Below are 20,970 nucleotides of genomic sequence, written 5' to 3' on the forward strand. Positions count from 1 at the left end.
CATAAAATAAGCTGGCACAGTTAGCATGGAATAGCTTTCTGGAAGCAGAGTATTAATTCTTGATGAGTTTGTCTATATGTAAAAGTGGTATCAGTATAGCCGTACTAGTCATTTTCCATGTTGAGACCAACCTCAGAACTGTTTGTCACAGCTTGGGAAATGAAGCAAGAAAGTCTTGGTTCACTGCATTTTAGGCAGGTGCTCGTGTTACGAAAAAAGAAACACTGTTTTGTTGGCAGGCCCAACAGAGGGATAAAGAACTGAATAGTCCCCAGAGAATAAGCTCTCCTCACCAAAAGACTTAAGACTTGGTTCTCATCACTGTTAACAATGTTACAGTAACACTTCCCTTATTTTCCCTTTACTGAGGGCTTCATCCCTGCCATCAGCCTAGCTTTGGGGAAAAGGAGGGGCACCCTGCCATTCCTCTATGTGCATTAGACATCCACAGAGCAAACCTTGATTTCTTGAGAATCCCAGAGCGCTCTCCAGGTCCTTACATGGCTGTAATGTAGACCCAGCAGTGCAACACCAGCAACAGAAAGCCTTCTCTTTTTAGGCAAACTTACACCGCAATGATTTAGCTAACATGCTCCCCAGGCCCTGTCACCACCGAAAGTTCAGTAAGCCAGCGCTCTGGCAGGGCAGGTGAGGAATGAGGGGGGCTGCGCAACAACCCAAAACTCTGGGCTATCATAAAGCAATCACACAACACCAGAATAAAGAGGAACACAGCCTCAACATGAACCCATCTCATTTGCCTCAGTGCCACGTCCCATGCATGATGATGACAGAATGCTTAAATATTTGGGAAAGGATTCAAAATAAACTTCATACTGTAGACCCTAAAGATTCCCAAATGGCCAAAGTGAGGACTCAAACCAATCACACATTTCCACTGGTAGGAAGAAAGACTACAATAGTCTGGAACATCTGGGTATGATTTAACCACTAGAGGGTGTAAAAACAGCACAGTGAAAGGTTTGCAGCCAGCAATTAACAGCACTTTAGAGCTTGAAAGAGCAAAAAGGAGATACAAACAAGTGAAGGAGTAGGATGCTATGTCAGGTGAAAGAAAGCGTAAATTGCATCCACAGAACTTCTGGCAGGACTACTGTGGTCACATGATGAGAAACCTTAAAAATAAAGCTCTGCTTTGATACTTCTGCTAAGGTAAAAAGCACAGTACAAGCATTTACAGTAAAGAACTGCAACAGGAAACAGCAAGATACAGAGACTTACACTCACCAGATCAATCCAGCTCCTAATCTGAGAAAATACAACACAATTGCTCCTGCATCTCGTAATTGCTATACATATTCCCACACCACTTCCTTCCTCCTTCCCCGGTACAGAAAGGCAGGTGATGGATCAGCCATTGCTGTCTCTCCCACACCAGCCCCAGTCTGTGGCAACAGAAGACTTCTTTCTCTGCTGCTATCATGTTAGAGGCTCCCAATCAGATTAGCTAAAAGCCTTGAAACCTCATTAGTGAAAACAGACCTGAATTTAAGCTGCTTCAGGGCCAAAAGCAAGACAGAAGGACAAACACTTACCACAGATCAAGATGTTACTGAGAACAGGGTGGCGGGGGAGGGGGGGGGGAGAGGGAAGGGGGGAAGAGCCAAAAAAAGATTTTTACAAGTATTTGTTAAAATGAAAACTCCAGAGTTAAACCGAAGCTGCTTGTCCACTAAGAAATTTCCATAAAGCTATCTGCCATCTGAAATACATATGCACACTTGCTAATATACATTACTGCCCATGCTCACCCGTACAGAGCCCTCCAGGGCTGCCCAGGCTGTAATTCCCATTTCACGCCCTGGCTGCTGTACAGCTTCCCAGGCCCATCTCTGCTGATCTGGTGACCTGCCAGCAACGGCAGTTCTGGACTTTCAGACCAGAAGAGTTATTGAAGAATGAGAAAGAGCAAACCTGTGAAGTGGGACATACTGGTAGTCACCAAAATGAAACACCCAAAGACACCCAAAACCACCCCTAAATGGGTACAGTGAAGTGCAAAATAAGGTGTAGAGGGTGCCACCAGAATGGAAAAACCAAAAGCAAATATGAACCGCTTTAAGGATCTGTGACTGCCTCTCAACCTAGCATAACTTACTTAGCCTGGATAGAATAGGAACACAAGTCTCACAGCATCCCAGCGCGTAATATTTATTTGTGCTAGTTAACAGTTTAATATATCCCAGTAGACATTCTGAATAATTTCCTCCTATATGGAGATTCATAGATGCAGCAGAAGCACCAAAGATTTGAGCTCTTCAGTTGCTGAGTTTTCACTATGCTACACTTCCTTCATAAAAACATCTCCCCTTAAGCTGTTGCTACATCTACCCAGTCCTCATCAAGATATGATGAAAATCACTTTCTTTATATAGCAGTATCTGAGAGTATTCAAGAATTTTTTTTTGGTTTTGTTATTTGCTCATTACTGAAATATGCTGCATTATTGATTTTTCCGTGCGTATTAATTTCCTGTTACACTAGTTCCTACTCTGCTTTGCAGTAGCACTGCAGAACACTGAAAAAAGACCTTCATTCTAAGACGGGATATTTAATGTGTGACAGTGGTATCTTACAACCCATTAAATTTCATTTGTTCCAAAGCATCTCCTCCTTCCGTCACACAAATTCATCAACTGGGATTTCTCTGTCTTCTGCTAGGAGGCAAGAGAATGCTTACAGATGTGATGCACTGAACAGTATAATTTTTACTACTGCAGAAGGAGAACATCCTGAGTAAAAGCAAGGGGCAGGGACCCTGCAGGACTTGAAAGGAAGGCAACAGAAGTGCACAAATACTAGTAACAAACCAATGGGACATCTCATTCCCTACTCCACCAGCAAAGCAGACTCTCACAAAAACTCAGTGTTGTTTTGCTCCCCAGATGCTAGAATTACAGCAGTAAGTATAAAGCAGGGCCAAGCATGCACTGGCACTTGAACATCTACGTTCATTATCACTGAGGAGATACAGTGGGAGCTTAGGACAGGGATTCTAAGTTACAATGTTTTTAAGAATAATTGTTGGTAATGTGGATCATGTTTAACCCCTTACCAGGCACATTGCCACATACTGCTGCAGGCCATAAAAAACATTCAGTTTACCACATATATCTCTAGCAGCATTCCACAATAGAACAAAACAAATTCCACTCCGTAACAGGACAGCCAGGAAGCTGTCAAACAAAACATCCATAAGTGTACAGAGACGCGTGCACACACATTTACTGCAATCAGACTCTTACTTGATTGTCTCTCGCTGGGTATCCATGATAACCTGAAGTCAGAGGCTCGTTCTGCAAGACAAGAAAATGAAGAGCAAATGTAGTAGTTACAAGGAATAGAAACCAAGGAATTATACGTCTGTCTTAGCTCAGCCAAAAACAAGAACCTGCATGAAATGGGGGAAGAATGAGCTAAGATTAAAGTATTCTGCTAACTTCCTATTTTCCATGTAAGCCAAAACACCTAAAATTCATTTTCAACTGCACATAACAAGTTGTGCAGAAGCAAAAGAAAAAAAGAAAAAGAAATCAAAGCCATAAAATAGGCATAAACTAATCCTACTTTACCCCCTGTAATTTCAGTTGTGTATAATTTTTGTAATTTTCCAAAGAATTTTTATATGCAAGCTTCATTTACCATCATGAAAACTGAACAAAACAGAACATAAAATTACAGAAGCTACTGCCCACCTTGCCCAGTCTTGAATAAATGTTTCCCTAAACATTAGCAATAAAAGCATCAATTTTCTCCTTTTCAAGACTGTACTAACAGTTTAACATGAACTTAAAAAGCAGTCGGTGTAACTTCAAACACCCCTGTAAGCCTGAGCAATGCCTCAAACACTCCCAACAGGAAATCAATCCTCTAGACTTTCTTCCTTCACCCCAGAAGGGACTCCCAAGCCTACACATTTTGTGTTACTGGCAACCCCATCACCCTGCTCTGCAGAAATATATATATCTCATGAATCTCCAACACTTCTGGAGTTTCTCCATGAAACTCCCAGACTCATCTCTACTTTAGCAGTGCAGTGGGGATTAAGACAACATACTTCACAATACTTCCTAAATGTTTATTTCTGTTACTCTCCCTCCAACACCTCCTATTCGAAATGGGGAGAGGGCACTCACACACACACCCCCTGCATCCATCTTTCTCTCTGGGTGGAGGATAAATTAAACCAGACAAGCCCTGTAACAATTCCACCCTGGTGCCCTTGTGCACTCAGAAGCAACTCCCAGCAGAACACCAGGAGGAAGAAAGGAGGCAGCCACCCTCCACAATCAGTTTTTAAGTCTACCTCTTGTTACAACTTATGAGGAAGAACTCCTAAATCAGCCCTGCACTTTCTCCAGCAGCTCTTAGTGAGAGAAAGGAAGAGACCCAAACAGGAAGACCCTGACAAAACACAGCAAAACAATCCCAAATTGTCAAAAGCAAAGACATTTTGGGCATGAAGCTGACCAAGATGTACAATGGATGTCAGAAAGAGTTTTTGTTGAAATGTTTTGGCCTTTGTGATGGGATATTTGTGTTAAACAGGCCAGCTCCTACCAGAGAAAGGCCTTCTGCCCTACACAGGGCATGTGGCCCCTGGCACAATTTCACAGTTTACATAAGAACACAACTTCTGCTAAAAAGCCAGGTGCTAATATTTCAATACAGTGACAAGCAATGCTATTTTAAATTTGTATTCATCCTCCCTCTCTTCCTCTTTACCTCAAATCTGCCCATGGGATTCTCCATGGAAACTTGCCAGGAAACATCCAGCCTCTCATGCTAAAGCTACAGTAGCATTCACAGTATGAGAGTTTTAAGGACAACAAAACTTCTGGCTGCCAGTTTTTGGGGATTAAGAGTAATTAATTATGTTGACCACCCTGTGAGTACATTCTTCTCAAATACTAATAGCCAGCAAACAGGTAAAGCACGGAACGCCATAAATACCGAAGCAGAAGGAAAAACACAGAAGTTGAAAGCAGCAAGTGGAGACTGACAGCACCACCCAAAGCTTTTGGGTTTTAACTGTGAACTTAACTTAAAAACAAGCAACATAACGACGAAAATGCATGGCTAGTACTTTTCTCCCCCCTATGCAAGTACAAATTTTAAGCAAGTACTGTGATTGTTTCTCCCACACTCTACAGTTTAGCAACTTAGACATAAGCGCCATGAACATCTACCTTGTATCAGGAGATTTGGTCTTCTGAAGACCATTCTGAAGACCTGAAGACCATTCCAGGCACGCTTATAACAGTACTTACACACACCTCTGCAAGTTCAGTACTTCAAATACACTTGTGTACCAGCCTCTCTCAACACTTTGTAAGCCACAAAGATTTCCACACAGAGAATAAAGAATAAATGGAGATACTACAAATATGGGCAGTGAATGCAAGCAGGAAGTTATAATGAAGAAAGGAAACAGAAATCATTATTTTGAGGATCATGTTCTTCACATCAGGGACCAACAAAAGGGACTGCCACCACAAGGCTGTGAAGGAAAAGAGACAAACTTTGTGGGACTTCCAGAAGTCAAAGGACCTGGATGCCAGAAATCACCTCTAGAAACAAAATGGTTTCATAAGTAGAAGCAAATCACAGGAGTGTGAAAAGGAAGAGAAAGATGATTACAGAGATCTGAGGACAGTCCACAGTATGCAAGAGGTCTGAAAGAAACAAATTGAGTGGAAAGGGGAGGGGGGGCGGCAGGAAAAAAAAAAAAATACACACCAAAAAACCAACACCATACAGCCAGCAGTCTCCACTTTGTTTTTTTGGAAGACAAACACCACAAATCGCAAGCTAAAAATGTTTGAGGGATATGATTGCATCAGAAGGTAAAAGAAGAGGTGAAAGAGGTTACATTAGGAAAAGCAGAGGTTAGCAAGAGGGTAGCAGCTGGAACACTGGAGTCACAAAAAGGCCAAAGATATCTCTGCCTTTAATACAGCAGCACTACCACCAAGGACTGAACTCTGCAAAATCCCCGCTGTGCGTATCATTGCTCTAATTGAACGTAACTCTCCAGGAGAAGGCAGGAAGCGCCTAGGGAAACCGTCCCCCGCCAATAATCTCCAGTGCTGCCAATTTTACAGGTCACTAATGGTGAATCTGGGGCCTGCTGCATGATTATTCCATACGGAGTTTGCTTTTGTTGAAAACTAAATGGAGCAAGAAGTGAAAGTGTTAAACTCCTACAACTGGAACAGGACAGTCCAGCAACACCCAGACAGAAATATCCTGTTAGTTAGCGGGTGATTTAAGGCAGCAGAGGCTGGGAATACAGCTCAATCTCCTTGTCTGCCTGCACACACACAAAACTAATCTCACAAAATGGAAGTGAAAAGAGAGAGAGGGAAGGTTTGACACAGATAAATACCCTGCTCACAAACACAGAGGGATTTTGTCTTCTGGTAGCAGCCTGGTGGGAGAGGGAATCCCCAGATAACTCCATCTCTCTCACAGCTCCCTCCTGCCAATTACATTTCTCTTTCAATACCAACATGTAACCAGACATTCGTAAAGAAATTGAGTTAGGCAGCGCTAGCCTGCAAAATCAAATCAACCTGACACTGGGATGGTTCATTACTTTGTTTATCACTGAAAGGCATTTCTCGGGTACTTGCGATTTGCTTAGCATGAGGAGGGGGAAAAAAAAAAAAAAAAAAAAAAAACAAAACAAAACCAAAACAACACAGAAGCTAATACAGTACATCGGATTTCTGCAACACACATTGTGCTTTTATGCAAACTGTATCGAGTATCTCACGCATGGGCTTCCACACTTCCGTAGGATGTGACAGCGTTGCGGTTGTACCCCAGTTACAGTCTCTGTGCCAGCCAACTGGATGAAATTCACAACTCAGTCAAAGCCACTAAACCTTTAACCTAACCTCTTTACTTGGGATTTTCCCCCTTCTTTAATTTCCTGGCCTTACCAACACAAGTTCTTTTCCATTGGCATTTGCAATGGTAAGGTCTGCTACAAACTGCAAGCCACAGGTACCTTCATGGGTCACCAGGTAAACACAGTACAGCCATTTGCAGATGACTGAAGAGCAAAGCAGATGCTCCTGCACTAGCAGAATAGTCAGCCTTTCGGGTCATTGGTTTTTTTGACACCTCTCAAAAAATTTCAAAAGTTGCTGAATTAGACACATCTTGAAAACATGAGGAATTGTCAACAAACCTGGACACCAGTCAGAAGCAATCAACTCTGCAGGTGCCATTAACTTATGAGAGGGCACAGAGGACTGGAGTACAGTCAGCCTTCTGGAGGAAACAGTCATGGTGGCAACACATGATGGAAAGTCTGAAAGTCCTCTTACCCCTTTCTTAAAAATAAAACTAAATTTTAGCTTAAAGAGGCAATAATTCTCTTTGATCTAACTTGATCCCAGAAGAAATTAATTTCATGTCACACTCGCCATTTTTCCAGGCACAACAATCAGTGAGGCTTGATTAGCAATTGTTTCTTGACAGCCAAACTAAACCTAAAGCCTGCAGATTAAAACTGCTGGTAGAAACTGTTGGCTTAATGAGTTCATCCATATTTCCCCAGCTGGAGAATCAATTCTTGCTGAATCCAGGCTTCAATTTGAAGTGCTGAGTCCTTTCGGTTGCAAAGATAACCTCAGAAACATGACCAAGCAATCTCTTCCCCAGATCTGCAGCATGCCTGTTTTCCTGATGATGCTGGGAAAAGTGGAGTGAAGTTAATGCAATTCTTTTGAGTTTCACAACTGCCTCTTGGGTTCTGAACAACAGCAGCAAAACCAATGCAAGAACAGCTCATCTGTCTCTGCTCCAGCTGCCCCGAGAGTTAGCAGCAGCACAGCAGCCTGGTGGCTTTGACAGAAGTGGCAAGGGAGAGCCCCAGGTCCGGAAAGCCAGAAACCCCTGGACTACACAGAGCAATGAAATGAAGGCAACAAATTATTTGTTCCTCCCAAAATCAAAATGGGATTTTGAAGTGGTGAGATAGCACAAGCTACACATTTATCAGAGACTTGTACTGCACAAACAGAAGCTACTTTTCTAGAACACAGAGTAAGACGTTTACCCCCGAAAAAGGTTAAAAACTGGCAACTAAGCTATTAATCGGAAAGTGACAGTTGCTAAAAAGTAAAGCTCATGGGCCAGACAGAAATCCCAGCACTGTTCACCACAGCCCTGTGGTTTCAACATCTCTTTTGCTTTAGTGCTTCCATAGCAGGAAAGACAGAAACCCTGTGCTGGGGGAGGCAGGGTGTGTTCTTGAAAAAGGCTTTTTAGTATTTTAACTGTGGCAGAGCACTAGTAAAACTGTAAATGCCTTGACCTTATTATCAGCTACCAAGAAAATAGGTAATTCTTCAACAGACCCTTACTTGCACAAATTATTTCATATAAACAAAATGGAAATATCTGTTTCTTTGTCCGAGTGAACCTGATGCATTCAGTCTGCCTTCTCAATTGTGTGCGCCATCTTCCTACCCCAAATTGTCTGTGGATAAAATTAATGGAAAAAGCAGCATCTAAGGCTGAATTACCAATTATTAATGAAAAACTGAAGTAGTTTTTAAATGGATCTTAATGTCACCCTTCTCCCTCGATACTTACCCTAATTTGACATATAGCTCTTGCTAATCACTCTGCAGTTTCAATAACTGCATCTATAGTGCGGGACGCTTCCCTTCGGCTGTCTTCACTTTCAATTAAACTCGTTTCTCGGCTTTGGCCAGTTTCCAGACACGCAGACATCATCTAGCAAAGGACTTCCATTTATTTGCTTCCTTGTTAGTGTCCTGATACCAACAACATGATTTTCTGGACGCAAGTAACAGGACTGACATTTTACTCCTTATCAATCTTTTTTTTTTTTTTTTTAGAGTGTATTTGGGGATTAAAAGCCTGAGATTTTGATAAAAGGCGCCACCCCAAGTACTCTGCGAGCCGCTGCCCTTGACGGCTGGGAAGATGCATGCCAGCTAGCACGGCCCTGGCTTCCCACACCCACCCGAAGTACCGAGGCCGCTTCTTGAGGGACAGAAGAACAGGAGCGGTGTGGCCGCCAGCGCGGCGGTGTGGCCACCAGCGCGGCGCTCCGGCCACCAGCGGGCCTGACGCCGGCCGCTGCCCCTGTGGGAGCAGGGAAGTGCCCACAGGCTTCCCCACTCCAGGGCCTGGAGGCCGGGGCCTGGCACAGGCCGGGATGGAGGCCCATCCGGCCCCTCTTCCTTCCTGGAATTCTGGCCCCGTTGCTGCAGCGGCAGCAGCCTCTGGCCTGTCCCCCACCCCCACCACTCCAGGTTTCCCCTTCTCCTAAAAATATCACGGTTTTCAGCAGGAATCGCACAACATCAGGCGCATGGGACAGGAGAGCTCCTGTGCCGGGTCCCCGCCGCCTCGCAGGGCTCCGGATTCCCCACGGTGCGCGGCCTCTCACCGGCTCCAGCCCCCCAGCGCAAGGGGGTCCCGGTTCTGGGTGCCTGCACCCGCCTCAAGGCTTTGCAAGCCCGTGGCTCTCCAAAACCGAACGCCTGTCTCTGCAGAGGGGACACAGTACCCCACAGCCCGCCATGGAGCCTGCAGGCCCTCCTCTCGGCCATCGTTCATGGGCAGGGCCCCGCTTGAGGGAGGCCAGGCCCACCAGAGGCCCCCCGGGCGGGAAGCCCGGTGACACAGTAAAGACGAGAAAGGAAGGTGATGTCAGATTAATAAAAATAGCCTTCTGTCCTGACCAGAGTTTGAATCGTTTGGAGCAATTAGCTAGGGAAGCCCAGAAGGTGGCCAGCAAGACAGAACAGGGCAGCTTTGGGGGATGCTGTTTCCCTGTTGAACAGAACCCTGGTGAAGCCACCCAAATGTGCCAGTGCAATTTTCTGTGTTTGAAATACATATTGACTTAACTCCAACCTCCTGGTACCTCTGTTCCGTGAAAACCCTATGTATACTGCAGGAACGATAACTGGTTGGTAACAAAAGCTGCAGAACAGAATACACACAAAGGTATGTCTGACCAAACCACACAGAAAGATGGTATTTAAATTTTCAGGTCTATTAAAAAATTCAGTATGCAACAAGTTTACAAATGCACACTCAGGTTTTAAGCTGACAGCATCCATATGAAGTTACAATACCGATGTCTAATTTTGCAGAGAGAAGGGGGACTTTCACACACAGAAAACACTTCCACCTCTAAAATGGAAGAGCTAAAAATTGAAGTATTTTACAGAGATTCTTTACAACAACGCAGATTCCTTCTGGACTTCAGGTTTGGTATTTTTTTTTTTTTTTTTTAAATAAAGTAGCTTTCTAGAGGTCAGATGGAACTTTCTACCAACTGGGTTTTTCATTTTCCAGATCAGCTAAGGGGTGTTTTCAGCTTCTGAAACAGATGCGGTTTTACTAATTTAATGTAATTTAAACATGCAAAACACACTTTTTTGGGGATTTCATATGTCAGCATCCTCATACTGCTCTGGGCATAAAAGAAATACAGCCTGCCTCCGCTGATCCATAACCTACATTGGCAACAATAGATCCAGTGCGAGTTAAAGCCCCTGGGAATACTGTGCACAGTGTGACGTCTATGATCTAGCAAATACAAGGACACTCTGCATACACAGAAGTCAATAACACACAATATTGATTTCCCTCCTCTTCTACGAGGCAGAAACATTTTAAAATGGCAGCTCATCTTCACTTCCACTCTTACTCAACAGGAACAGGACAGGGCTCACAACAAAGCTTTAAACCCAGCACTGGGGGCAACTTTGGATGCCGTAATGGTTACATGGGGCTGAGGAAGCATTTCACACATAATTCATGCTAAGCCACTCATTACAGGGCAACATGCTCACGGCATGAAAATCCAGCTTGCTCAAACATGATGGCTACAAGCTTTCACAAGGTGAAGAGGACTAGAGAGTTTTGCCTTAGCAGACAGCTTCATTGCTTCTGCTTTCTCAAAAAACAGGAGGGAGAATATGGGAAAGAACAGGACAAGGGAGATGGCAGACCTCAGATCCAGAAGGGAAGTCAGTTGATCACAAGCTTCTTGGCTGATTTTACAGCTATTCGGAGGCTGTTGCTCAAAGGCTAAAAGGAAGTAAGAGTACTTCTACTTTACAGAATGAAATTATAATTGTTGTATTACCTGCAGAAGAGAAGCTTGAAACTAATTTGTTGGTTGAGTGTAAAGAGGCTGTGATATAAAATCAAACCTGCTTTGCTTTTAGGGAAATTGGCACGAAAAAAGAGATAGATGCACGACAGCACATGATTCAGACCAAATCATGCTGTATACCAAGTGCTGCAGGCAAATAGGTGCAAGAGAAATTTTCTGTGCCCTGGACATGCTGGCCTGATTGCATAAGCCGCCCTAGTTAAAGAAATTATTTTCCCAGGTTCACATTACAAACCAGCTTCCCCTTCCCAAAAGGGATAATTTCTTTGAGCAGTCTAGCCAAATGCAGTTTCATCTCTGGGGCACTGCAAGTGTCCACAGCCGGCCTGAGAAAGGAGAGAAGCAAAGCAAGCAGGCTGACAGGCTGGAGCTGTGATGGCAAAGGGTTAAAAAGCCCAGAGAAGGGAGAAAGCACAGGGCTTGGGGCACAGGGTGAAGAAAAGGCAGGCTTCAGGAGCGCCTCAGCAGCCAGGGCTGTTTCTGATTAAGCCTGCAGGATTGTGGAGCTGCACAGGAAACGCTGAGGGGGGAAGCAGGAGGGGGGGCTGGGGGTCTTGGCCACCGCCATCCCAAACACACTAGAAATCTTTGTGTTCTAGCAGCACCATCTGGAAACAGTTAGAGAGAAACAACTCCCAGGCCTTCCCTCCCAAAATAAAAAAAAAAAAAAAAAAATCCACTTTTAAGACCATTAAGCTTGGCCTCTTCATCCCCCTCCTGGAAAGCTCCTCTCCCTGCAACAGCAGGGAACAAAAGGGCATCTATAAAAGAGAACGAACCCCCTTGAGTGCTGTGAGGGTGACTTGCACAGCATGGCAGCTCCCTCTTCTCACAAGGGGCATCCCAAAGAGGCATCACAAAGGACAGAGAAAGACCAAACCCTTTGCCTCCTGGGCAGCACACTGCTTCAGAAGCAGCACTGATGAAAGCATCCAGGGCATTAATTGCACCTAGTAAGACCAAGATGGGAAAAACATGGACAGCGAGTCATTCTGTAGCTAGAATATCCCCAGATGGGAGCCATGCATGTTGAAGGTTCACCCTAAATTTTGGCTCCTTGGAAACCTTAATTTCTGTGCCATAAATCAGCGCACGGATGTGAGAGAACCCACGCCAGCAGAGACGAATATTCCAGACACACGCAAGAGATTTAATTATGTTCTTAAGAGGACAGAAAGACCACGATGCAAAGCACGTCATCATGGTGATGCTCCCCTCCTATCTCAGAGGTACCAAGAATCAGAAGAGTGACAGATCCAGCCATTTCCAACCCCTGAGAGAGCTCCTTCCGATTAGGATTGGACAGCCCATTAGTGCCTCAGAACATGTCCTGGAGACAAAGAGGGCGTCTGTCTCCAAAATGCCATTCACCAGTATTTTAAAGGGGAAAAGAAGAGGTCATGACTGTTGAATTTTATCAGAATAAATCCCCATGTAACAGTTTATTAGAGAGGTACTCTCCTTTGCAAGGGCTGTTATCTCCACAACGAAGTAAAGCCTGGAGGGCTTTTACCCTGCCCTCCTTGCCTTTACCTTCATTCACCTCTCCCACACACATTGGTATTTTTCAGGGTTTTTCTTCTAATTAGACAGCCGAGTTCTGCACACTTGCCTACAAAAATGTAAAAACATATCAAAACAAAATCAAAGCTAACCTTTCAACATTCCAATTAAGCAATTACATATGAAAAGTAAAATGAGTGATATTCCTGCTATAACGCAATGGCATTCCACTACAGAAAACATGCCTTTGCTTTTCTTCTTACATCCACCGTGTAACTGAGTGCCATCTCTTTATGGGCCACATGGATGAGATGTGGCCACATGCCAAGGCCCTCTACAACCAGAGTGCAATTCATAAAAACGTAAAAAGTCTTAAAATAACACGTTTTCTCAGCCATTAACCAAGGACTCCTTGGAATCCACTTCTGTTAGACAAACCCCCCCACTGCTCCTGTGAAGCTAGCTATTGCTAAACATGATAACCTCGAGATGCCAGCATGGTAGCTGTGGTCACACCTCTCTCTACTGAGTATATGAAAAGACAGAAATCCTGCCTAAGCTACCAGAAATACCCACTTTAGACAAACCGTCCAGCACGGCAGTCTATAGCTGATGCCCCAACCCAGCCAAATAACATGCTGGAGGAATGAAGCATCCCTGTGCAGGCAATAGTCACAGCTAGAAAGGGGTTAAAACAGGGAGGAAAGGAGCACTAATCAAAGAATCTCCTTCCCTCCCAAAGGAGGAACACCTCTGCTCTGGAATAGTTTTGAGAGGAGTTTCAGTGCATGCTTTGTTCTGGAATTTTAAAAGAAAGAAAGAAAGACAGACCTGCGCTTTATTTGGAAGGGTGCATCCAAGAAGTTAGGAGCGTGCTCTGCAAAGAGAGGAAGATTCAAAACAAAACACCACCCAACCCAGCTATGGGGACAAAATGAGGCATTTACAGCAAGTAACTGCTTCCATTTCATTGCGCACAGAAGCAAGGCAAGGCACTCTGAAGGCGTTTCTAAGAAAGATCGTGTTACTGTGGAGAGCAAAATTATCCAGCAAGGTATCTGTAAATGGTCTGAATTCTTCAGTTTGGCCCAGGAGTTCTAGCCCTGCTTATAAGGGCAAAGCTGCTGCTGTATTCTACCCAAAAGGGTCAAGAACTTTATGAATTAACAGGAAAATAAAGTGAGAGACTGCCAGCGATCTCAGGCATTGGATATCTTTACACTACTGTTCATCCTGTGTTTAAATACAGCCATTAACCACAAAAATAAGATTGCAATTAAACAGCTAGAGGTCATAGGAACACATCAGGCCTGTGAAAGGTGAAGACAGGTGACAGATCCTTGTGGTGCCTGCAGCATTAAAGCGCCGGGCTGCTGCACCCCAGAGGCACCTGGGAGGCTGCAAGACCTGGGTCTGCCCAACAGGTAGGACACAGTCACAGTTCTTGCCTACAGCGTCCCACAAGCCTGCAATTACCAGCTTTAGGTTTAGCTAAAGCCTGGGAAGTCCTCAGAAACAGAAGACAACCTCCTTACAGAGCCTCAGTTCCACCCTATTGTCTTTACAGATAGTCTGAAGCCACTGGAAAAAAAGACCCACACCTCCCCCCGCTGCCCCAGGAGGTCTCAAAACCCCCGGATTGCACATTCCTGCCAGCACCACACAAAAGCAGCAAAGCCCCCCTCCCTGACCTGCCTGCAAGACAATGTAATAAACAAGCCACCCTACCAGCGCTGGAACTAACCGAAACTAGTTCCTCACAGATTTGTACCCTCTGCCCCCCCGCCTGCCTCCCGCAGCTCTAACCACTGGCCCCCTCGCCGTGGCCTCCCCCACGCTCCCGCAGGGCAGAGGGGAGCACACGCCGCGCTACCGCCAGACCAACGCGTCCACCTGCTCCACGCGGAGTGCGCAATCCACAACTCCCGACCACCAGCCCCTCCCCGTGGGGCACTTGTTTGCATCTCTCCCCGCCTCCACCCCATAACCATTTTTCACAAAGCTTTTAGGAAGGCGATAGCATTACAATTCTACCAGCTTTTAAAATACGACTAAAATTACCGCTCGGTTTGTAAGTATGCATGCGTGGGAAGGGATTGTCACAGCACATTCACCTAAAGCTTGTTTCCTTCACGATTCAGACTAAAAACCTCTTCTGCCTGCAATCCCTGGAGGCTGCTTTGCATTAAGAAGTTCCATTTCTCTCCCTGAGCCTACAGATGAAATGCAGAACAGAAGAGATCTAAAAACACTCGGCTCTTGAAATTACAGCATCGTGTATCTTCCTATGCGGCACATTCACAGATGAAGGAAACAAAAAAGGGAGCCACCCTCACTGAACACACAAACATCTTAAATTAGGTACAGAGAAACTAGCAGCGTAGCAAACTCCTGAACTGAAGCAGACCAAAGGCACCGTGGCAAACAGCAGATGAGAGGGCCAGTCAAAGCTTCAAACCACGCCAAAGCACCACTTGCCTTTTTTATGTCTCAAAGTTTCTTGTAAATCTAGCCAACATTTTTATTCAAAGTCCTAGACAGTTGCAACCTTATAAATTAAGTTCTAGTTGCTCCTTCCTTCTGCACACTTAGTAACAACTGCTCGGCCCAAGTATAAAGAAATTCAAACTCAACTCCCTTGAGCTACACAGTGATACAAACCTTTTAAGAGCATGGATTTTACAGTCAGATTAAGCCAGCCTCAAAAATCACACTGCTAAAGGGAATTGCCCTGTTTTTCCCCATCCTGCTCCCAAGTGTGCATCCCTACCTCATCTCTTGCATGCGCAGTACAGATCACAGAAGAACACAGTAAATCAGATCAGCTTGCTGATCCTCCTGGAAACTAATCCCTCAAAAAGGAGGAGGATTAGCTTCATGAACAAAGGTGGTTACGGGCCACGTAATCCCTAACACCTGTACATGGGAGGGTGTAGGACCACATGGTTGGAGTCAGGGAGAAGGCAGGGCTCCTCTTTTCAATGAGAGCATAGTCTTAGATCAGCTTAAATCAATGATGAAAACTGCAACAACGTGAGCTTTGCTGACAAGTCGCCTCCTTAGAAACTATCAATCCTTGACCTCCATGCATTTCAGAGCCTTTTACACAGGCATCTTTAACACGGCTTTAAGATTCAGAGTTTTTACTTCCTTGAAGAATTGATCAAAAGAAACATCAAGCAGTCATCTGAAAGAAAGTCTTATTTCTGATCACATTTCACGGCTTCCCTTCCTCATGCCAAAACGTCTCCAATACTGTATGGTCTAACCAGATACTCATATTTTTCTCCTTTGTTCATCCCTCAGAAGCAGGGAGCAGCTCAAGTCTGCTGCTGCTCTACCAAAAGACCGGAGCTGCTTAAGTAAGTTTTCATGAGCAAAGGGATACTCTATAGATAGTAGTCATAAGTACCCAAAACCAATTAATTATTTAGAGCTGGGAGAATCCAGGAAGGAGAATGCATTTTTATCAAGAAAATCTACCCACACTTGGTAGCTAGTTTTCAGATGGGTAATTGGGAATGACCTATAAAAACAGGTGCCCATTTCCCCACCCCCCACCCCCCCCACTGAATTTGCCAAAACACACATAAACCCCTTCTGTTTTCAATGCTTTGGATTTGTGACCTCCATGACTTTCAGACAAAAAGCACTGCTCTTCACTACAAGGCCCATACACCAATCACAAAGAGATCCCAAGGATTTGTCAAGACCAACCACAGAAGTATTGGCTGGCACCAATTCTGGGGTGGGTGTTGGTGGTAGAATGAGGCACGCAGAATAATTCACTGCTAGGCATACTAAAAGTATGCATCCTCTGTCATCAGAGCTATCCATATTTTAGAAATGTTCCTGCTTCTCAGCCTGATGCTACAGCCTTCAGTAAGAAGATCTGCACACATTCAGGAGCTGAGAGACTCTACCTCAGCTTGGAATATGACCTGGCTTCAATGATTCATGCTTTCATCACCACTCAGCTGGACTGCAGCATGGTGACAATGACAGCACAAAACTTCAGATTTTAGGATACTCCAAATCACACAGAAATCGGGGCTGACAATTTCATGCCCTGAACCACTGCAGTTCTCTGTACAAATGGCTAGGCAGATCTCAGGGTAAACATTTACACAGGTCATACTGCAAAACACACTATTCTTGAAGCCAAGAAGCGTTGCAAACCATCACACCCATGAGTGGCAGGCACATGCTTGCTTTAAATCCTCCCGAAAAGGGAAAATAAATACATAAATAAATGAAAAGGAAAAAAGGCAAAACCTCTCTCCTACATTAAAAAAGTGAACTGAAATATTCAAAAACTAATCTTGAAGGAGCATATATTGCTTTTCCTAAAGAGGACAGGAAAGACCAAACATGATCTCATTATATTAGTCACATTGCTTAATGCATTACAAGAAAGCACTCAAACTATGACCGCAGAAGATAACGTTGTGTACGTATATAAAATATACATTTGTGCACATATATTACACATATCTATAAATGAACCTGATCAAAACTGAAATGTAACAGACCCCTAAACTTTCTAGGCAATGGCCAACACCAGTGGGGATTCTGCAGCACTAAAACTTTCACAGAAAGGAAGAAAGGCCTAGGAAAGTTGCTGGACTTGCAGTGCATCTTCCTAGTGCCAAAAATCAAGTCTTGAGGCACCAACACTACCACCTGCAGTGTATAAACGTTTGTGTCAAAATGAAGCTTGTAGTCCTCCCAGGTGAAAAAGCCAACCTCCCAAATCCCATCCCATATGAAGACAGCATTGCATCAGTCAGAGTCTATTGAAAGATAGTGCTGGTGCCCAGAGGTTTACTTGCAGCTTTAAAGCAGCAGCAGGAAAAAAAAAAAAAAAAAAAAAAATAAAAGATGCTGGAATTACACACAGATGCTGTTGCTGCATGGGAAAGCTGTTATCAACCACACAGAAAGGCACTGTACAGATTCAGGACAGAAGGGTTGAACACATGTAAATCACAGACTGAATAAGACTGCTTCTCTCCCCCACTGTTCCTCAATCAGTTCAGGAGGATGAGGGAAGAATCTGGAAATCTGCTCTCTTCTGGAAACAGTGAAAAATCTCCTGGGGTAAGAAAAAAAAGAGGGAAGGAAGAATACAAAGTTTACCCTTTCTCTTGATGCCGTTGCTAAAGCCAAAACAGGTATGAATGAGAAGCTCCAAAACTTAAAATCCCTGCTACACAAAGATAATACAAAAGCGTATGGCCTCAGACTCTGGTGATGGCAATTCCAGCTCTCTCCTGCATCTTAGAAGCCACGTATTACAATAAGGCTTAGCCTCTCAATTGATTCCGTGTAGGCCCTGCCATTCATGAGTCCCTGTCCACAAGCTTTTGCATTTACTTGTGGAGGGGCTGAATGCTTTTGTCCACATCAGAAATACATCTGCAAGCTCTGCGTGCTAATGGAAAAAGCACAGCTCCAGACACTCCTGGTTACTGCATGACCACCACTGCAGGCTTCACACCTTTGATACTTCTCTTCTTTCCACTCATCCAACTTTAAAAGCAGTAGGAGGAAGCTTGTTTTAGACTTTACCCTTTCCTCTGTTCACATGGAATATGACACTTCTCTCCTGCTGGTATGAAGGACAAAACAGGTGATTTTATCCTCTGTTCCCCTCCTTCTAGCCCTTTTTCATTCAGTAACTAGTCAGTGCACATGTACACATGCAATGATCCAGGCTTTCCTGGGGTTTGTTTTGCTTCTCTCTCTGTTGAATCACTTCAAGTCCCCTCTGCTGCTTGCTGCAGAGAAGCCACAGCAAGCAATACTGCAGCCATCACTTCCGAGGTAATGGCATCCTCCATTGCTCCAGGCATAAGAGTCAAAGGGGGGAATAGGAGGACAGCACATCCTCCCAACCCTGGGTTGCCCATCACAGCCACACAATGCAAACTGAGACCAGGGAGACAATCAGCGACTCTGAAAGGCTTTGACTTTGGCTGAAGGGACGATGTTCAGTAGGAAAAGCTTTCCACTGGTTAGCAGAAAGGTACACCCCTCCAGTATTTGCACTGGTGTGAAATGACTGGGTTTCCTCACTGGAAGGGAGCTCTGTTCCCTCCAGCATCTGTCAGACCCAAGGGACCCCTTAGCACTTTATCAAACACTAAAGTCCCAGAGGGCTGTAACAGCACAGGATTTCAAACAAAACCAACAACAACAATAAAAAAAAGCCAACCCCTGACACTTTATACTCAGTTGTTTACATATCGCCTCTGCCATAGAAATCAGTTTTTTTGTGGGAAATTATTGGTCACAGTTCTGATTATTAACCCTCTTTCGCTCATCAGATACACTAGTTTTTAAACATCAACATAACTACTAAACAAAAATTCAATCCAATGTCAAGGCTGATTTATTCATCAAAATCACCAGGAGGAGATTCTGGACAAAGAGGACAAGACAAAGAAAGAGCTGATTTACATCATCCAATTAGAAGTGAAAAAACACTCCTCTGTGCAGCCAGGAGGAGGACCTGAAACTCCATCCGACCCCATCAACCAGGACCAGAGAGCACTCTGGTCAAAGGAAGCGTCCCCAGGGACCAGCCACCTGCTGTAATTGCTTAAAAAAGAAAATACAGAGGAACAAAGCAGAGGATCAACACAACAAAGGTGGTATCAAACATACGCCCAGAAGTTCTCGAAAAGACAAGTGACAAGCTCCTCCGAAAGTATAAAATGTGCCCTCGGTATGAGTTGTGGTAACGTGAACAGCAGAGTTCTTTTAAACGTTTAACAAAAAAAATTACTCAGATTAGTAAGACTAACATCATAGGCAAATGGTTTCCATTAGAATAATGAAGGAAACATTATTCTCAGAAAATGTGAAACATGATTGCTTTTTAGCACAACCATCCCTGAAAACTCAGGATGTGGAAAAGAGAACCTCAAATTGTGTGTTAAGATATAAAGACGTGGTTCACAGAGAAATCCACGCCATGAAGATGAAATACAGATAGGAGACCGTACCAGATACCACATATGGAGAGATGGTAGAAAAAAAAATTAAGACCCAGGAGCCCAGGCAGACTTCGGCACGGCTGCAAGGCAGAGCCAGATACAAACACACACGAACCTGCCAACAACCCTTCGAGCAGCAAAAGGGCTGGCGCCCACCTACATCGGGGACGGAAAGACCACAGGGCAACGCAGCCTCACACCAACCCACGGCTACAAAACTCCAGGGCGAGCCTGGTGCAGGCAGCCGCCCCCCGAACCACACACGGTGTGGGGTGCCCCCGGGGCAGGCGCAGCAACGAATTCGTCACCGGGTGCTGGCAGGGTGCCCCCGACGTGGGGAATTCAATAGGAACAGCAGGCCGAGCAGGAGTGAATAATTCAAGCGCTCCGCTCGCTTACACCGCGCGCGGAGGAAAGGCGAAGCCGGCTCGCATCGCCTTCAGCCACCCCGCGCGCTTACGTCCGGGGTCAAAGCGGGGAGCCAGCGGGCGAGCCGCACAGGGGTGGGCAAGCCCCCCCGCCGCCTGGCAAGGCCGCCGGCTCGCCGAACCGGGCCACTCCGGCAGGGGCCGGCGAGCCCTGCCTGCTCTTGCCACACCAGCGGGAGCGGAGCGCCGACGCGCTACACAGCGCCGCTTGTTCCCCTCGCACACAGCTCCCTGTGTCCCGCCGGGAAGGAAAAGCCACCGGGAGGGTCATGTGCTCCCCATCAGCCCAGCTCCCGAAGCTCAAAGCAGAAGAGGACAGTGGTTAATCTCTCGCAGGCACCTCTCTGCCCTAGGAAAGGCTAGCGTTAGACTAGTCTACCAAAAATAGGAAAAGCTGGGGAGGGGGGAAAAAATAGAGATATGGGAAGACAATAAAAAAAAAAGTGTTGGGGATATGAAAAATGTTAACCTTCAAAGCGACAGGGTTACTGACTCAACATTGCATCATGCAGCAGAGGAAACAGCTTTTGGAAAAAAATCCTCCGTACCGGTCAGCAATGCCTACTGATGACCAGGAGCACACAGGAACACTGGAGAGAGTCTGTCTCCTCCACCCAGAATGAGAACAGACACTGATTACAACTCAGCACACTCCAGAAACACAATTTCTTCTTGCCACCACTAGGAATGGGAAAATCTCATGAAGAACAGAAAGTATCTCTGGATTTCTTTCCTCCTCTTCCCACAAAAACACATGTGATGCTGAAACTGTTCTGCCAGACCTTGAGTCTTGAGGCCAGAAGAGACCTGGCAGATCAACCCAATGTTCTGGGTGCTC

At 45.1% G+C, this 20,970-nt stretch overlaps 1 protein-coding gene across 1 annotated transcript in view; it reads right to left on the minus strand.

Annotated features, from left to right (window-relative positions):
- Nucleotides 1–20,970, minus strand: part of RBFOX2 (RNA binding fox-1 homolog 2) — a 172,975-nt gene that overhangs the window by 131,557 nt on the left and 20,448 nt on the right. Inside the window, 1 exon segment of the mRNA XM_042792194.1 lies at nucleotides 3,267–3,317. Within this exon segment, the coding sequence (XP_042648128.1) occupies nucleotides 3,267–3,317 (51 nt within the window).

Source organism: Tyto alba, unplaced genomic scaffold (genome assembly GCF_018691265.1).
Source record: "Tyto alba isolate M040663 unplaced genomic scaffold, T.alba_DEE_v4.0 Super-Scaffold_2, whole genome shotgun sequence".
In the NCBI taxonomy this organism is placed as follows: Eukaryota; Metazoa; Chordata; class Aves; order Strigiformes; family Tytonidae; genus Tyto; species Tyto alba.